A 20,220-nucleotide genomic window follows, 5' to 3' on the forward strand; every position below is an offset into this window, starting at 1 on the left:
ATAAATTAATTTTGCACTGTATTGTTACAGCATTGCATATTTTTTCCTCAAATATAAGTCTTATAAAGTATTTAGCCCCATAGAATTCCTCTTACCAAAGGAAAGTCTAATGTACAGACACATACAGAGACTGAATTCGGAAAGCTATGATGGGTGGGTACTTTCAAGTAACTGAATTATAATCAGAAAAGTTGCTGTCTAGAGATAGTCCCTGGGACCATAGAGAGAAAGTTAATTTTCATAATTCTATTAAGATTATTTGTAAAGTTCATATTTTAAAAGAAATGTTAGAAAAATTGATTTATATATTACTGATTATTCCATTTCCAGTCTTGTCCAAATAACAAGCAAAGGACTACTTATTACAGTTCAGCATTCAGCTTTTGTTAAAATAGCTTTTGCTATTTCAAAAAAAATCCATTAAGGTTTTGTCTCCCTTCCCTTACAAAACTCTATTTTTATTGAACTTTCTGATTAGAGTATGAAATTGTTAAATAATAAAAACATCACCATCAGTCTCACAGTATCATTTTCCATTGTGGAAAAAGGAAGTCAACTGTAAAAATGTCCTAGTTGTACTGGGCAATTTTTACATTTTAAAATGTAATTGTTTTTATAATAATATGAATACTTGGTAATGCTGTTCCAAACAGTGGAACACAAACAAATTACTGGAACTGCTTTTAGCAAAAACAGCATTTCCAACCTCTATAATTACTGTGAGAGAATATTAGTAGATAAACTCTGCTATATCATGGCTCCAAAGTTACACATTTATTGTGGGCTAATATGGAATAGCATTTAATGTTTTCCAGCTTCACATGAAATACCATTATCTTCACACTACATTTTTGTAGAGATAGCATGACATTCCTCCCATCTGTACTAGGACTGTACTTTTTTTATTCTCTTAACAAGAGACAGTGGGATAACTCAAAGATAGTACAGTAAAGAAGAACTGAAGTATAGGACTTCCAGTAATGGAGCTGCTCAAAATATTCCTGTGGATAACATTTATTTACCTTTTGTGTGTATGGAAATTTCCATACCACGGCTCCTGTCAATACAGAACAACTTCTTTTACTAGTACAAATTAGTCTTTTTTTTTTTTTTTCCACAAAATACTGTTGAGAGTTATATCGAGTTGACATAGAAATTTTCAAGAAACATTTTTCATTTGTTCTTCTGAACTATTCCTATAATTCACATTGAATATTTGGACATTAACATAAATTCAGAACTTTTATACTAATGAACTAAAAAAGAGAGAAAATAATAGAAAAAACTGAATAAAAATAAGAACAAAATTGCATTCTGTGCACTTTTAATGTTCATAAATCAGGAAATGAATATTCATAAGTGAATTTATTTAGTCTTTGACCTGTTGTCTGATTGACCCGTCAAAAAAAGTATCATAAACCTCAGAAACATTAGAAAATATCAGCTTTTCTTTGCTTATTGTTAAAGCAGCCCAGCTTAAAGTTAAGACTACAGATTTCATATTAGGGATGAAACTTCATTAAAAGAGATTTTTTTGAACAGGACTGAGGTATCTTGAAGTCTATTCCTATACTTTGTAATTGCTTTCTGGGTAACCTTGGCAAGTTAGTTGACCTCCTTCTCTGCAAAACATGTTTAATGTTACTTAGCACTTCTGCAAATAATTTTGAAATTTAAGATTGAAAAAGCATCGTATAGCTTGTGTACATGAAAAAGCATGTGCAGCAGTACAGCAATAAAATCAATCTAATCTAGCACATTCCAATCAAATTTGTCATTATCTTGAACCCTTCGAGCCCCATGTTGGGCACCAAAAAGGACTGTCGTGGTTTAACCCCAGCCAGCAGCTAAGCCCCACACAGCCACTCTCTCCCTGCCCCCCAGTGGGATGGGGAAGAGAATCAGAAGAGTTAAAGTGAGAAAACTCATGGGTTGAGATAAAGATGGTCTAATAGGTAAAGCAAAACCTGTGCACACAAGCAAAGCAAAACAAGGAATTCATTCACTCCTTCCCAGGGGCAGGCAGGTGTTCAGCCATCGCCAGGAAAGCAGGGCTCCATCACACGTAACGGTTACTTGAGAAGACAAACGCCATCACTCTGAACATCCCCCCTTCCTTCTTCTTCCCCGGCTTTTATATACTGAGCGTGACGTCATATGGTGTGGAATAGCCCTTTGGTCAGTTGGGGTCAGCTGTCCCAGCTGTGTCCCCTCCCAACTCCTTGTGCACCCCCAGCCTACTCGCTGGTGGGGTGGGGTGAGGAGCAGAAAAGGCCTTGACTCTGTGTAAGCACTGCTCAGCAATAACTAAACCATCCCTGTGTTATCAACACTGTTTCCAGCAGAAATCCAAAACATAGCCCCATACTAGCTACTGTGAAGAAAATTGACTCTATCCCAGCCAAAACCAGCAGAATAGGACACATTATATAAAAATAGCTTAATATAGTTCATAATATACAAGTTAACTTCATGTTGAACTGACCTCCTTCAGCTGAGCAGATGACCACAATAGGGCTGAAGGGACCATCTCCTTTGTTGTTGTAAACACCAACTTTCACCTCAAAAGGAGTCAGAGGCGGCACACTTTCATCTCTGTAGATGAACTTTGAGGCATCTGAAGATGTCACCATTTTTTCCTTCCAGCCACGTGTTCCATTGGGTCTGAAGGCTACAATATATCCAAATCCTTCTCCATTCTGAAACTCTTCTGACACTGGCTAAAAAATAAAGTTCAGGTAATGATCAGATGTGGTTTTACTAATTTAGAAAGCAGTCACTCAGTGGTTGACCATAATCTGGCTGCTTGTGTGCGGGTGATCCCTTACATTTGCTTTATAGGATTTTACTTATCATGCCTGGGAACACATAGGGACAATTGCTTCTGAAGAGGAACCTTGTAAGAGAGTTTCTTCACCTGATCACCGTAGTTAGGTCACTGTCCTAGGACTGAATAAGCTCTTGGGCTAGAAAGATTTTTTCTTCTATATCTCCCACTTTGTGGTTAATGCTTTAACCAGTGGTCTACTAATAGAATAGACCAGTGACCTTGTTAAAAATATAGAGCAACATATTGTTAAGGGCTCCTAAAATATGATGTGAGTGACACTTACTACAGTGGGACTCTCTTAGGTTTTAGGTGCCAGCCTGTCTAATTTCTGTATCCAAATGGGGTGTCAAGTCTTAAGGATGAAAGTCTAGGGCTCAATCTGAGACTTAGGATATAATGTTCTAAGTCTCAAACAGTCTTGGTGAAAAAAAATCTCATTTGCTTTTCTCTTCTCAGAGGATCTATGAAATTACCCACTTAAATTGGGACACATCTGCCATAAGCTGGCAGTCAGCAAAGGGATTTATCTGTTGAGAGGCTGAGCACTGCAAAAGCTAAATCTTACATGTCCAGCTCAAGGAATGGAATTTTTCATGCTACTTTACTGCCTACATTTCTTATAAAGTCAATGGACTAGTTTAGGAATTAGGTTATGTTTAACAGCTGTCAGCATATTAGGCCTATGGGAAATGCCAAAAAAAGGGTGTCTAAACTCCCTCTCTTGAAGTGCTCATCCTAGATCAGCAGCTAATGAACATGTGAATCAGAGGAGGGGCACAGGGGACACCGAATCCTCTCCCCTCCACGTTGCAAGTGAGTGTCTCATCACCAGGCACCTCACTTGCAGACACCATTTTCTACCCATCCTTCTGAAGCTGTGCACTGCACATCCAAGAAAAAAAATCAGGACTCCAAAGACAGAGGAGGCAAAAACAAGACAGGCTTTGTAATCTGGTGATTTGAGTTGGAAAGGAGGAGCCTTGCATCTCTTTGCAATACTTATGGAGTTGGCAGTAGACAGTCGCTATAAAAAAAGCCAGAAATACAAGAGAAGTAGCAGAACCCTTGGATTTCACTGCAAATGCTACATACACAATCTGTGAATTAAATTTGTGTGAACAAAATTTTGTTTGAACCTGCTGAGTGTAATTCGGGAGCTTAGGTAGGTTAGGCTTTTCCTGAATTCCCAGAGACCCGTATGCCATCTCAGTATCTCTTCAGACTTCAAAGTACTTTGTTGAATTCCTATTGCCGGTGTAAGTCCAATAAGACTTTTTTGGATCCTGCAAAAGCACAGACTGACTGTGCTGGAGCTATGCTAATTTACACTGTGGTTGTTCCTTGTGGAAATGCAGTGGCTGCACCAGACAGCACAGTAGTCTGTAGTGAGTTGTTGGAGTGTTACCCGATGTGCTAGGATTAGTTCTTTAACAGAAATTTCAACACTGACTTTTAATTGCATGGTTTTGTGTGTTTTGTTCTCTTTTTACCATTTCTTGAAGAGACAGTGACTATTATTAGAAATGGTAGCAATCTTTCAAACAATTAAAAAATGTAAATGTGCCCACTTCACAATTTATATTCAACACAGATGAAATGCCATGTTGTTTTTGTAATCTTAATTTGATTAATGACTTTATGCAGTTTAAGAGGTATGTGAAACAATAGCGTGTTGAAAGTTTTAACATCAGGAAGAACAGCACTAGGTGTTGATGGAAACAATGAGTTAATCAGAAACAAGGGGGAAGGATTGACACCTTCTGCCTTAATGGCAGTTTGCACTCCTTAGCTATAAGTGAAGAAGCATCAGCTGGCTTTTCTGGAAAACCAGTCAATGTATACTGAAAGTTATGTTATGGTAATTGTAATTCTTAACTGTCTGTTGCATCTGTACTGCAGGATGGGACACCCGTGGGTCTCTGGTTTCTTTTGGAAGAAAACTTCCACTCTTGACAGAGAGGGAGATAGAACACACTCCAGTAGTCCCCCACTCCAGTCACCTGGGGTACACTATAAACACACTTAATATGAATACTGCATACTAATATATCATATTAGGGACTGGGATTAGGCCAGTTTACATCAGATACAGTTCTAGCCACCTGATGTTTTTGTTTGGGATTCAGCAAATTCTCTCCCAATAGGAGAGATGTTGCTGTTCATAGTTATAAACTATAAAGCAAACTGAAATGAGCTCTGTCTCAGCTGTCTCAGGTAACTGGTGTTGGAGAAGGCAGATGTGCCAACAGAAGATAGCCTCTTCAGATGTCCTAAAATTTGCCATTTTAAGCAGTTAGTCAGAATTCTGTATGTCTCTTACCATCTGAATCTCTCCTCAAGTTGGTTAGGCTAAAACTTTTTTCATTAAAACCCCATGTCTTTATCAGACAGAATTTTTCTTCATTTTTTATATATGTATATGTGTGTGTGTGTGTGTGTATTTTCTGAATCTGAAACTCTTCATGATGAATCTAGAAGTTTTGAAAACTCCTCAAGAAAAGTCTCTGTTCTACTTTGTTTATGATTAGCAGAGAAAGCAACTCCCACTCCTCCAATTGCCCACAGTTATCTTGCAGCACAAATATCCTAAAATAAAGGTCTATTTCAGGTCTTTAGTTTTATATTTTTATGAAATACTTAAAAAAATAATTCTTTCTTAATTTAAGATTTAAAAAAGTTACCAGGCTTTCCTTCTCTTCCCTTAGCTATTATTTCATCTGGTGTAGCATTTACATAAGATCCAGAAAAGTCAAATCAACCCAAGCAGAAGATCAGGAAGAAAAGACTGATGAATTAGCACAACTTTGGAGCTGCTGCTAGGTGGGTTAGATTCACCATAATGCCCTCTACTCAGACCGCATGAAAATGCACATTACTTTGAAACTTTAGAACATATTTAAAGAACAGTATTTTGTGTTCATGCCTTGCCAAGATTTGCTGTAAGGAAACCCCAGTACAGTACTCTTTACTTTGCCCTCAAAGAAGTAAGCATGAAACAAAACCTTTAATCAGAAAAGTCCCTTACCTCCCACGCTATTACTAATTCATGTCGCCTTCCACTTCTGCCACTTACATTAGCTGGAGGTGTCTTTGGAACTGTGAGCAAAAAGGGAAAAAAAAAACCAAAACAGAATGTCCAAGTTATTGAAGTTTTCCCCATAGTAATAAGTTGCCGCAGAAGACATGAGGCTGTTAAATCAGAACAGAAATAACAAACATAGCACTCTGTGGTAAAGAAAATTTGCTCAAGTTTCATTTCAGAGAATTCCACAGTCAAGCTGGTAAACTCAAACAAAGCTTAAGCTGAGAAGAAAAATAATATTGGAATAAAAAGCTGCTTAAGCACTATGTCTTTTGCAGATTAGTCAAAATTTCAAGGCACAGATCATCTAAGAGATAAAACAGGGATTATCTTGTTAACATTTGTATTTTTCAAATAGACAAAATCAAATGCCAGGGAACCCGACATATTTCGGACTTCAGGTAAAATCTTAGGACATAAATAATATGTCTACTATTTCCCAGGTCATTAGTGATTTAGAACGTTTTAGTTCTTGTAAATCTATTCTTGTATGCTTTATCAGGGAGGCAATTTTCAGAAATTTTAAAGTAACCATCCTTAAACACCCCTTATTATTTCTTGCAAAATGCTGAAAGCAGTACTACCCACAGTTCTTTAAAAATTGAGACCACCATTATAGCTTTAAAAGCACATATGAGCAGCTGATGAAATTCTTTAAAAGAAATTATAACTATCATAATCAGTGTGAATTGGGTTATCATATTTTGTAAAACATTAGAAATCTTAATTGTTCCATTGGAATTGTATAATTTTTTTATCTTACTTAGTGCCTCTAATGAAGCTCCTAAAATGACTAATATCTTGAGTTTATTTACTGTGAGCAGGTAACGTGTGCATTCTTTATTTGATTAAATATGTCCTAAGATACACACTTTCTCTTTTCTTCCTTACAGCAGTACATAGGTCATTGGTAGAAATGTACTGTGAGGCATTAACTGTTAAGGCTTTATTACATGCTGTTTAGCTTATTTATTGAGTTGCACTGTGCCTTTGAACTATACAAAGAAAAATACATTTAAATAGATGTACACTGTCCTCTCTATTTCCTGTGTTGATCATTAACAGCTTAAGTTCAATGAAAGTGCAGTTTTTACTAGATCCTGGAAGTTCACATAAAATTTCAGAATTCGTTTGTGTAGTGTCTTTTTGAACTCTGAACTCCCCTTTAAAGAACATAAGCCCAATTCTGGTTTTTCTCATAAATGATGCAAACCCACAAAGCTTATGAATAGCTTCTGATTTACACTGCTGGAAATGGGGTAAGAGCCCTTTTATCTGTGGTTCTTACCAGACTGATAGGAGAGATTTCTAATGTGTGAAACATCTCTCTCCAATAAAGCTGGGTTCATCTGGCAAACATGATGCCTTTGACTTTCTCCTTCCTTCCTTCCTCCCTTCCTCCTTCCCTTCCTCCCTCCCTTCCTTCCTTCCTTCCTCCCTCCCTCCCTCCCTCCCTTCCTTCCTCCCTCCCTTCCTTCCTCCCTTCCTTCCTTCCTCCTTTCCTCCCTTCCTCCCTCCCTTCCTTCCTTCCTCCCTTCCTCCTTTCCTCCCTTCCTTCCTTCCTTCCTCCCTCCCTTCCTCCCTTCCTCCCTCCCTTCCTCCCTTCCTCCCTCCCTTCCTTCCTTCCTTCCTCCCTCCGTCCCTTCCTTCCTTCCTTCCTCCCTTCCTCCCTTCCTTCCTTCCTTCCCACTATACACTTCCCACATACATCTTTCATAGTTACTCTCTGCTGAAAGCTCTTGACTTCTGTATAATCAGATGATCGAATTGCTCTGCAGTTTAACTTTAGGTAGTGGGAAGCCAGGTATCCAGGCGGAGCTTGTAGCCCAGGCTCCTCCAGTGAATGAGAGCTTTGGGGTGGTTCATCCCATCCAAAGGTAAGTGTCTAAACAACGGGCAGGATTGTTTAGACTTTAATGACTAGAGACGTGAATCAGTTTAAACTAAGACTTAAATCTTTACATGGTAAAAAGTTACTCAGATTTTCCTTTCAGAAACAGAATTACACAATACTGAATGCTGAGGAATTGTCCTCTGGTTAAAAAAAAGAAAAAAGAGAATAAAACCAATTAGCATGTAATGCTGGGATGGATGTTCCACAGTGAAAAGATGCAGATGAAGAATCATCTGCCAGTTAATTAACATGCAAAAATTATAATGCCATCTCTAATGGAGCATATTTAAATCTTGTTTAGCACCCATTTTTCTCTTGCCTTTCTGAGGTATATTTTGGTTAAGTTATAAAGATAAATGAATTTTTTATGTAGGTGCCATGTTAGTGATGAGAAAGTATGCTGTACTCCTCATCCAATGTGATGGACTTATTTAACCAGCAATGTCCTCTTTCTAGAGTTTTCTTGTTAACAGCTTTGCAGACTGAAACCCTATTTAAATGAATAAACGTTAGAACAATAAAACTGTCAAAGCGATGAATTTCTTTTGCACCAAACTAAAATGTACATGCACACAGCAAAACTCTCGCAAATGAATAACCATTAAAAGAATAATTGTGTCAAAGGAATAAATTTCCTTTGCACTGCACCAAAGCAGAGCATACACAGTTAGAGGGGGACATTTTGAATGAGTAACTGTTAAGTGAAGAAAACTATTAAAAGAAAACATTTTTTGCCAGGCACTGAGGTTATATATTAGCAACCCTTTCAGCAGCATCACCTTTATATCAGTGTTATATCTGAATTTACTCACTCATAGCCTAAGTTTATTGCCATGCAATTAGTGACTGCCCAATCTTTAAGCTGTTAATTCTCGGCAGTGACACTCATGGAGATGCACTTGCACCAAATACGCAAGTATGATGACAAAACTTGGCTCCCAGACACAAGATCCATGTGCCTGGGGGACAAGGACATTAGGACCTCTTTTCTTTAGTGTTTATCAAAGCTGAGAAATTCAGTATCGATTCTTCTGAATAAAACCACCCCAACTAGTAACAAAGAGCTCTTTGCTGTGTTAATATGTCTCATTTAACAAGAAGATGAGAGAATGTCACCTACTGGAAAATGAATCACTCCTTGGCTTAACACTGGTTCCTTAGGATCATAAAATGTGACTATGCTTAGCTTGATCATAAGTCTGTAATTCTGATCAAAGCCTTCTCATTAGCCCCTTTGCCAGCTACCTATTCTCACTTGTCTTCTGGTTTATTCTTAGGCTGTAAGCTCTTTGGGATCAGGTCAACTCTTCTTTTCTTTTGTTTCTTCAGCCACTGGTAAGGTTGGGAGTTAAAAGCCAGGTCTCTCTGTCGTTCTGGTAAAGCGAACAACAAATTGTACTAAAAATGTGTTCTGAAAGACATGGTGGCTAGGTGTGGGTCACAGTAAATAATGGGTGTATGCTGGCACACGTTGATGTTGAAATCTCCGCTTAAAGCAAACAAACAGAAATCTTGAAAAGACTTTACCAGGAGTTTGATTTGAACAGAAACAGCAGGATTTGTTTCTTATTGTTTTCCATTGTCATGGAAGTACTGTGATATGCTGAAAATGAAAATTAAATTAAACACTATTAAAACTTATCTCCCCTAAAACAAACAAAGAAAACCTTTAACATTTTCTCTAAGAGCAGGCACAAAGAATGTAGCCTTCAGGAGCCCTATGAAACATTTGACAATATGCTTAAAATATAAATGAAGAAAAGGTGATACGGAAAGGTAAAGTTTATACATGAAGCCACGGCCAATTGTTTAATAATTCATGTGTATCTTATCATCACCAGCTAAATATGCATGAAAAGCTGTGTTATTTGTTTAGGACAAAAGGTATGCACAGAACTGATGTTGCTGAGGGCTTTGTGTATGGGAGCAGTGGGTATAAAGTGCTGAAAAGTGCCGACAGTGCCACCTACATATTTTAAATCTGTATTTAAATGTAAAGTTTGGGGAAGCTTTTGGAAGTGGTAGGTAATACCATAGCTATGAAACCATGAGCATTTGGGGTAGATGCTAGCTTTCCTTCCAGAGTTCCACTGTGTCCAACATTTTGAAAACTGCTCTGTGCTTTAGAGTGCTTAAATAAGGTTTTTTTGTTCATAGTTTTAAAAATTCCTCTCTCTTCACTCTGCATGTCTGATGGATTTGCTGTTTTTTTTTTTTTAATGAAAACTGTGGATTCTGGTAGACTGTAAAAGTGAGCCCATTCAAAGATTTTGGGTACTCACTTTTGGGCAAAATATTGAAAATTATTAAATATTTCACTTCAAGAGTATAACAAAAGAAACATAGCCATTTGTGTTTTAAAAAGAAGTATAATTTGAATTTTACTTCAGTTTTATTTAAAAATAGAAAAATTAAAACTGGAAAGACAAATGAGAATATTTTGTTTTGAGTTGACAGAGATTTTTATTTTTTATCCAAAATTATTATTTTACTTCTAATATGTTAAAGAAAATAAATTCTGCATTTTGTTTAAAATCAGTTTTATTCTCCCCATTTTTACTTCAGTGAATGAACTGAAAAAATCTTTTAAACTGCTTTAGCTCTATATTCCTTTCCTTATAGAAAGGAAAATAAAATGTCACAATGAACCCAGAAAAACTGAAAGTACTTGAAAAACAGTTCATCCTCTTTTTAACATTCCAATCTTGTAAATAAATTTAAAAAAATGTTATTGAATGAATAATTAATCATTTTAAAGTGTTTCTGGTTTGTCTTTTTTTCAAGGAAATGTCGAGTGGCTTTTTTCAGTTCTGTGTTCTTTGTTTATTATGAAGAGAAATGACAGATTCTTAATTTTGTAGTGTGTCTTAATTTTTGTGCAGAACAAAAGTATTTAGCAGCCAAGATTATAATTGATTATAGTATCGTTGTAGAAACATGCAGCTAGATTTAGTCCCTATCCTTCAATTTTGCAATCTGAATAGGTGAGATAGAGGGAAGACAAAAAGAAGCAAGATCCTTACTAGCCTCCTGGTTTTAGACTAAGAAATGCTAACATGAGCTGCCCAGATTTCCAGAGAGTTTTCTGATAAGCAGTTGAGTCCAGATTTCCCAAATCCCAATTCCATAGTTTAATTACAAGTTCTTTCTTATTCTGCTTGAGTCCTGTATTCATGGAGATATTTTACACATGGATATTTTCTGTATAAATTCTGAAACATCTTGTCAAATAAAGCAAAATGAAACAAAATCACAGAATCACAGAATCACAAAATCGTATAGGTTGGAAAAGACCTTTAAGATCATCGAGTCCAACCATAAACCTAACACTACCAAGACCACCACTATACCATGTCCCTAAGCACCTCATCCAAACGTCTTTTAAATACCTCCAGGGATGGCGACTCAACCACTTCCCTGGGCAGCCTGTTCCAATGCTTGACAACCCTTTCAGTGAAGAAAAATTTCCTAATATCCAGTCTAAACCTCCCCTGGTGCAAATTGAGGCCGTTTCCTCTTGTCCTGTCACTTGTTACCTGGGAGAAGAGACCGACCCCCACCTCTCTACAACCTCCTTTCAGGTAGTTGTAGAGAGCGATAAGGTCTCCCCTCAGCCTCCTTTTCTCCAGGCTAAACAACCCCAGCTCCCTCAGCCGCTCCTCATCAGACTTCTGCTCCAGACCCTTCACCAGCTTCGTTGCCCTTCTCTGGACTCGCTCCAACACCTCAATGTCTCTCTTGTAGTGGGGGGCCCAAAACTGAACACAGGATTCGAGGTGCGGCCTCACCAGTGCCGAGTACAGGGGCACGATCACTTCCCTAGTCCTGCTGGCCACACTATTTTTGATACAAGCCAGGATGCCATTGGCTTTCTTGGCCGCCTGGGCACACTGCTGGCTCATATTCAGGCAGCTGTCAATGAAATGTTGATATTGCTACACTTTTTGGGGAGATGAATTATTAAACTTGGCTTTAGTCCTTAAGAAAATGTTTGCTCAAGGTACAGTTGCAGTTATTTATTTCTTTTAGAGCTTTTTATACCTTTCAAGATACAGATGTACTTTAAAAACCAACTCTTCTTAGCTGTGAAAAGGTATGGGGAGGGGGAAGAGTTTGTCGCCAGCTCTACAGAACTTCCTAATGTGAGGACCAAAGCAACAACACATTCAGCAGATTTTTCTTCTCAGTTGTTTTATTCTGTCTGTCTGTCTGTCTGTCTATCTATCTATCTATCTATCTATCTCCTGCAGTACACATCTGGGAAACAGAGGGATGTTAAGTGAAAACCCTTTCACTATGTGAAAGGCCAGCCCTCGAGTTCTTGCCCTCCCAGGAAAACATTTCACATCTCATCTGTTCAGGAATGAAATGTAAAATGTGCCAGCATCTCAGAAGCGGATGATACACTGCATTTGACTATTGGAAAACAAGGATGCCCCAACTGGTCTCAGGATCTGCGCTTCTGTTATTCTCATTTCCTCTGTATTTTTAATACTTGTAATTTAGTAGGAGATGGAATTCAGTTCTGTTCACTGATAATGGTGTCATGTGTGACTGTGGGACTCAGTCTGAATAGCCTCCAAATCACCACATATAGGGCTGAAATCTCAAATGCTGTGGCATATATGCCAGAGAACCAATTCCTTAGCTTTCCTGTTATGTGTTTTAGTAGCACACACATTTGGATTCTTTGTCAATATATACTGCCTATTAGTTAGAGCCTGCAATATTATGTGTTAGTAGCCTACTTGTTCTATACACATGCAGACAATGATTACTGTCTACATTCTCTCCTTTTCTTTTTCCCTATGGAAAAGCACATTTTCTACAAAGGCTTTAGTAGCCCAGGTAATCGTCTCCAAACGTCACAGATACAGCAGGTTATTCATTTTTTCTAGAGCAAAAATAGTTATGATAATGGGAAAAGCTGAAACTTCTTTTATACAGGTCACAAACAAATAAAACACCGCCTCCACCACCAACAAAATATGAAAACCAAGCCAGTAGAAAACAGGTAACTTTTTTCCTGGGACAGGGGCATTTCTTGTTATGCTATGAAGAAATTCTAGCTGAGAATAAGGGCGACTTAATGGAAAATAAGGAGTTATTAAAAATAAAGCCTGTGTACAATCTGCTACTAATAGAGTGCATTGCATTGTTACCTCATAAAATCAAGTTTGCATGCATGATTAGCAGGTTAAACTTTGACTCTACTCAATTTCTCTCTCCCCATGTTTCCCCATGAATAGATAATGTAATTGATGCTTTGCCCCCAGGCTTCAAATGCCCGACTGCCTTAGTGGAATGCCAGACATGTTTAAATTCATGTTATTGGCTCTTTTCACCTTGTGGACCTGTAAAATATGTATCAAGGCTAGAACTGACAGAAATGCAGCAGCTGGCTATAAGTTAGATGTGCCAGAAAATTGCGGTATTATCCATTCCGATGAAAGTAGCTATGAAAAGCAATCATGTTAAATAAATATGAACTAAGTAACAAGATTAGGATTTAATTAGAAAATTAAAGCAAGTGGAAACCTGTTTATTATTCTGTTGATTTCCTTATACTATCCCAAGTATTGCTTCCATGGGTATTTTTAGATAATGGACTAATATAAAATGTTGTTATTATCTTGGGGAAGAAGTGATAAAATAAGTGAGGTGTGGGGAGAGAAGACTTCAGTCTCCAGTCAAATTAGCTTGTGCCATTAAACTACAGATGCCGATTTCCATTTAAGTATAAAATAATGGAAGCAGAATCACACGTTTGCTGCATCTGCCGGTTGTCTACACAGCTATCATTCAGCCTTGTGGGTCTCAACTCTCATCTGAGCATGAGCCAGAGTCACCTTCTCTGCTGGGAGACTGATCTTTCTGGGGTTTTACCCAGTGCAGGGGCAGCCTGACTGTTTCCACTTGTGGGGCACATCTAACGTCACTGCAAATAGCCAGGTTACTCGGCCGGGGTCATGAGTAGAGAGGTTTATGCCATGTTCTTTCTGAAACATAATGTCCTTTCGCATACATGCCTTTTAAGAATTGAGATCTATGATATTAGAACTGGAACCCATCTTAACAGAGATTTTACCTTGAAGCTTTCACATAAAAAATTAGTAATAGAGAGATTCTGAAAAAGAATACATCACTGGGTAATACATGAAGATAGATATTAATGTGCTGATTTGGAAAACCATATACGAAACCCAATGACAACTATTACTAGCTTTCCTGTCTTTTTGACTTTGGCATCTGAAAACTATACCAAGGGTGATAATTCACGCATTCACTGAAAGAGCTGTGTCAGAGGACAGAGGTAAACAGGCTCTGGACTTCAGGAATATCTGGAGACCAGGAAAAAGTGGCTGCCTGAGTGAAACAGATCATGAAGCCTCTGGCATTTCAAGAGTGCCACAAAAATTATAAGCAGCATGCTCTTTTGCAAAGAATTATATGTGTAACAGGGTTTTTTTGTTTGATTTTTTTTTTGTTTAAAGCAGAGTCCATTGTGTTATTGTTCCCACCTTACAGCTCTCTGCAGGTTCTAACAAATTGGGAAGTTATATCTTATTGTAACTCCTGTCTTCTCACTCCCTCTATAGAATAAAAAAATGAGACTGCATCTATCATTTTTATTAAAAAAAACCCAACAAAAGACAAAACCCAAACCCATTCACAACTGAAACAGAAACCAAACTTTTTCTTAAACAAAGGTCTTTTGAAATTGAGGTGATGACAACAGACTTCTGCTGTACCATGCTGTGTTAAGCAGGCATACCAAATAAATTCAGCTTCAATTTCTCTGAAGGCTGTTAAGTTGTTTTACTGGCACCTGTCTGGATTTCGATGTCGTGCTACAAAACACTCCCTTCTACACACGACATTTGTGCAGCTGTAACTCTGGTAGCAAAAAGGTATTCCTAACTGGGAAGCTGAAAGTGCAAGTAAACATCTAGTGTGGCCTTTTTCCTATTTGAACTAATATGTTACTGATTTATTATTCAAGATGACCTGCATTGTTACCAGCTACAGCGCTGTTTATCAGGAGGAGCCCCATGTACTGGAGTACACATCATTGCTACTTGACTTAAAGACTCTGTTCCTTCCGATGGCAGCAGCAGTGGAGTATTACCCAGAAACAAATACCAATCACCAGGTGAAAATACACCGCACACTGCATGCTTTGTCTGTCCCACAATTTTTTTTTACTGATCATTATTATGATTTATCAATTCATTTTTACAGAGGTAAAGCTGCAATGATTGTCCAAAGGAATATTGAAAACGGATGTGCATGAAGAAGTCTTTCACAAGAGTTGTAGGAATATGTTTTAGTAAATACAGCCTTTGTTTGGGGAACATTGGGAAAGAAGAAGAAGAAACCTAAAAAACATGACAGCTAGATGAAATCTAACATTTTAAAACTTCAGTTTGTGAGAAAAACATTTGCTCACAGCTTAAATACATCTGGTTGATTAAAATCCTGAACCATCCTTTCAAAAACAGGGAACATATTCATAAATCTGAAAGAACATAATCCCAGGGGTGCAACCTATTACAGGATAACCTTTTTCCAGAACGGTTGTGTCCTCTCTGATTTGTACCACCTGAATAAATAGAGAAGTCATTCAAACATTTGGGTCCAGCAGAATTTTCACTGCCAATGAAATATGGTACAAAATCAAGGAAAGAATAACGGTGGTTGAAAAAAGTTTTTTTTTTTAATTATTTGAGAGGAAAGTAGCTCATGTTTTTTATTTCATTTTCCTTTCCTCCTCTTAATGGAACAAAGTATGTAGCATCTGAAGCTTCTGCTATAAAGTTATCGAGTTTCACAATGTGTGGGGAGCTTGCAGAAGATGAGGGGCAAAGTTGGCAAGGAAGCATCCTTCAACATGAGTGAATGAGAATCTAATCACTTCAGTGCAGTTCTGTGATTGCACAGTGAAATTTAATATCAGGTAGCAACTACACAGTTGTTTAAAGCAGAAAAATTAAATAAGTCTTATTACAACTGAACATAGGTTTGTTAGACTTAATCTGAAATAGCGCATCCAGTTTTGGGTGCCACAATGAGAAAGACATTGATCAACTAGAGCAAGTCCAGGGGAGGCCACTGGGATGGTGGGCCTGGAGCACTTGCCTTGTGAGGAGAGGCTGGAGGAGCTCGGCTTGTTCAGCCTGGAGCAGAGATGGCTTTGGGGGACCTAACAGGAGCCCCCAGTGCCTATGGGGAGGTCATTGAGGAGACAGAGATGGGCTCTTCACAGGGTGGGAGGGCAAGAGACAGCGGTCATAAGCTGAAACAGGGGGAGTTCTGGCTGGATTGTATTGAAAGAAAAATCACAATGAGATTAGTTAACTGCTGGCACAGGCTGCCCAGAGAGGATCTGCAATCTCCCTCCTTGGAGGTTTCGAAAACTCAACTGGACAAAGCCCTGAGCAACCTCCTCTGAAGTCAGTTTACCCAGCTTTTAGCAGGAGGTTGGACTAGAGATCTCCCGAGATCCCCTCTAGCCCCAATTATTCAGCTGATTCTGTGGTTCTGTCTAAGAAAATCAGCCTGAACGTTCTGCTGTGCGTGTTTATGGGTGGCATATACACAGACGGTGAACTACAGAGCTGAGGCACAAGATTAACATATCTTAAAAGATAAGAATTTTATTTCAGAATGAGAGAGGTAGACACATTTTGGCATTGCCACTTGTAATTCTTATAATCTCCCTTCATGAGAAGACAGAGTGCAACACAACTACTGTATTCCTCCAGAATATTTACAACTACAAAATCAGTTATACTTTCAAATTCAAGTGGAATCTTTGAATTTGGCACTCTTTTATTCTGTATGATTAATAAACTACTAACAAATTATTGAGCTGAAGAAACATCAAACCAAAATCAAAACTCTCTAGGCCTCCTAAATAACAAAGAAGAACGAAAAATAATCTGAAAGTGTTCTGAGATGCAGTTCTCTTCTAAGGCTTTGTTCAAACCCTATCTCAATCTCTTTCTACCTCTTAAAACGTGTCTCTATCTGCCCAGGGATTTTTCTCAGATTCCCAATCCTTCTTTACCTCCCTTCATTCTGCCCAAGTTACTGTCAATGATTCCAAACTTTGTGAGACCACTGCAATTTTCAAGAGACCCAAATAGGATATACAACGTTTTTCCTGGGCTCCCACAGTGCCATCCCAGTCAGAAATATAATGAAATTTCTTTAAATACACTAATAGTTCATGGTAGAGTGTGCATGACAAAGAAACACTTAGAGCACAAGGTATTTCAAATTAAGCAGCTTCCCATGGCTTCCCTATCTTGCTGAAAAAAATTCTGTGCACCTTCAAGGAGAGAAGTTATGAAGAATAAGGGGGGCGAGGCTGCTTGGGAGCGGTTGTGTGAAGAGACTGAGAAGCAGCCTACAATCGAAGAGCAGTGTAAGCCTGCCAAAGGGTAGGCAGCAATGGCTTAAGTGTAAGACGAAGAGTAAGGCAGCCCGGATGGAGTAAGACAGCAGGGAATGGGTTTATTTGAAATTTCTGTAAATTAAACAATATTCCTGTAATTAAAACAAACTGGCTCCCCATTACTAAGAATATCACCCTGGAACAGTGATGACTGAACACACAGATGTGTTTCAGGGAGAAGAGAATAGTTCTATTATTATATTAAAACAGTTCTTGTTTCTGGTAGTCCTGGAAAATTAACCTTTTAATCCTCTTCTTACCTGCTTCATTGGTTCTGATCACTCGTGATGGTGCGCTTGGGTCTCCGGTTCCAATTTTGTTGGTTGCTACAACTCTGAACTCATACTCCACCCAAGGGTTCAGTTCGACAGCCATAGCAGACTCCATGTCACCACTTATCACATCTGGAACTGCAGACAGTAAAGAAATGTGTAGGTCACTCAGAAATCTGAAGCTCACATGCAGTGTCTCAATGGCGAGTGGACTTTGTGATACAACACGGCCATTAGAAATGATAGACATCAAGGATCTAATATGTCAGAAATCACAGCTGGGTTTTTGGCACTGTGGTACTCCTGAAAAGACACAGATTGAAGGATATAGGGGAGAGCTTTCTGCTTATTCACAGATGCATCATGGCAGGTGTCTTTGTGTTGTCCTTTCAGAGCTGTTGCTAAGTAACATGAAAGGAATGAAAAAAGAAAAATAAAAAATCAGTGCTTTTAATTTATCATTGTTCTCTTAAGAGTATCTGTTTCTGCAGTTGCCAGTGGTTACTATTGTGATGAGCAGGAGTTTTGAACAGTCTACTTGTGCTGTTGAAAGTTTTTCTCACCTGTTTTTACGGTCTGCCAGCCAAGAGAAAATGGACTGCGTGCTTGCAGGTTGTAGAGGGAGATAGGGCTGTGATTGTCTGCCCCAGGACTCCAGGAGAGTGTTGCTGTGGTGTCTGTAATTTCCTCCACTATTACAACCCCTGGGGGACCAGGAGGACCTAGAAATAAAGTGGAATAATCAAACAGACCACACCATCATCGCGGATGAGCAGCTATAATACAGGAGACACATTCTGTAGGGACCCAGTGGAGTTCAATATCCATGAAATACAAGGGTTAAAATGCGCACTACTACATCACGGAGATACCTTATTTCCATGATTTCTGCTGGTAAATTGTGATTGTTTCTACTCTTTAAATGCTGCGTGGGTGAGTATCAATTAACGTGTCAGAGTGACAGCGGAAGAACTAGAAATAGAAACAGATTAAAAAAAATCTTCCATTATAATTGTTCTGAACCTAAAATTAAAGGAAAAAAAGAGCAACTTCAAGAAGCATCCGTGCTAGACTGAGCAGCAGCAATCACATCTTCTCTTTGTGTGAGACTTGTCAGCAGGAAAGACAAATAGTGATCAAAAAGAAGCACAGGTGGATGTGCTTCTTGAAGAACAATAATACTAATAACTGAATCAAGAACACAGCATTCATCCTTTTTCTCAAATTCACTCATTCAGGGAAACCGCCTGGATTACTATCCTGCTGGAAGTCCATTAACTGTTTGATTGAAAGCTATTAAAAACAAAACAAAACCCAAACCCAAATATTTTGAAAGCTGATAATTACTATGCTTCCATTAAAAACAAACAAACCCCCACAACTTCTCACTTGAGAAATGAAAGGATTATTTATTCCACTTAGCTGCACCAAATGAGAAAATGTTAATCACCATTTGTATAGGCCATGTGACTGATCCAATAAGTGAGGTCTCTGGTAGCAAACATGACTTTGTAAAGAAAAATGTGGTCCCACTCCCACCCCCAATTTTCTTCTTTAATTCTTCCTGATATTGATGTTACTGGTGTTTGAAAACATTTGCACTTGCCAAACTAAATTGGAGGCAAGGTTGTCCTGGTTCAGGACCCTCTTCCACAGTTGTAACCAGATGTTTAGGAGAAAATGTGCATCTCTGTCATGGGTAAATGCAGAATAAACATCTCTCTTGTGGTTTCTTATACTTAAAAGCTTATATAAGTCTTGAAGGACAGGACACAATACTTCTGTAAAATATTAATATTATTAATAGCTATAATTATTTATGACAAATCTGGATTTTCTTGGCATCCAAGACCCTTCTGATTCTTTTCCATCCTCCTGTTGTTGAAGGCTGATGTTTTCCTTCTGCTCCTACACAGATGGAGGTCTGTGAAATCAGAAATGCACTACTGGGAACTTTCTCCCAAAATGAAACTGCAGGAAGGGTGATGATGGAAAAACTTTATTAATAGAAAGCAACTGCTGCTACACTTTTGTGGGAGCCCAGTGCTGTTTGCATGTATCATGAGCTGTAGTGGAGCAGGTCCTTTGGATACCTACATTCCCATGAGCGGTGGCGGGTGGTGCGGTCCCACTTGCTGAACTGTCAGAGTTCAGCACCAGCGGATCAGGGTGGCAAACACTCAGGTCTGGTGCTTCCATTTGAAGTGGCAGTTGTAGCCAGGATTTCTGCATTACCGAGCTCAGCATTATTCCATTTTAGTGCTACTTCTTGCAATTAAATCTTTTGCTGGCTAGAATCCTTAGCCCATGAGTAGAAACAAATTTATCTGAATATCAAAGGCTAAAAAAACCCATTAACTGAAATATTTTTAGTTGCTGGGATTTTTTGTAATTTTCAGCTGCAAACAGCTTTATATTTCCTTTGATATGCCTTCAACAAAAGCATGTTTGCATGAACTATGACAACAGTATGATCAGAGTTTTGTAATAGTTGGGCTCAATAGCTTCAGAATGAAAGAGACATTGAATCCTTTAAATAAGAAAGCAATTTATGCTATTCACTTGCCTCTGCTTGGCAATGATCTAGAAGCAACTAATAGATATTAAAATGTTGGAAATATATGTCATTTAGAAATAATAGCAACAAAAAAAGACAAATGAATGTTTGAAATTCAAGGGATT

At 38.3% G+C, this 20,220-nt stretch overlaps 1 protein-coding gene across 1 annotated transcript in view; it reads right to left on the reverse strand.

Annotated features, from left to right (window-relative positions):
- Nucleotides 1–20,220, reverse strand: part of CNTN5 (contactin 5) — a 269,554-nt gene that overhangs the window by 21,917 nt on the left and 227,417 nt on the right. The window contains exons 15-18 of the mRNA XM_075499526.1: nucleotides 18,102–18,260; nucleotides 17,527–17,676; nucleotides 5,856–5,926; nucleotides 2,486–2,720 (exon numbers count right to left, since the gene is read on the reverse strand). Coding sequence (XP_075355641.1) covers nucleotides 2,486–2,720; nucleotides 5,856–5,926; nucleotides 17,527–17,676; nucleotides 18,102–18,260 — 615 coding nt within the window. The remainder of the gene's footprint in view (nucleotides 1–2,485; nucleotides 2,721–5,855; nucleotides 5,927–17,526; nucleotides 17,677–18,101; nucleotides 18,261–20,220) is intronic.

Source organism: Mycteria americana, chromosome 1, assembly GCF_035582795.1.
Source record: "Mycteria americana isolate JAX WOST 10 ecotype Jacksonville Zoo and Gardens chromosome 1, USCA_MyAme_1.0, whole genome shotgun sequence".
NCBI classification, from domain to species: domain Eukaryota; kingdom Metazoa; phylum Chordata; class Aves; order Ciconiiformes; family Ciconiidae; genus Mycteria; species Mycteria americana.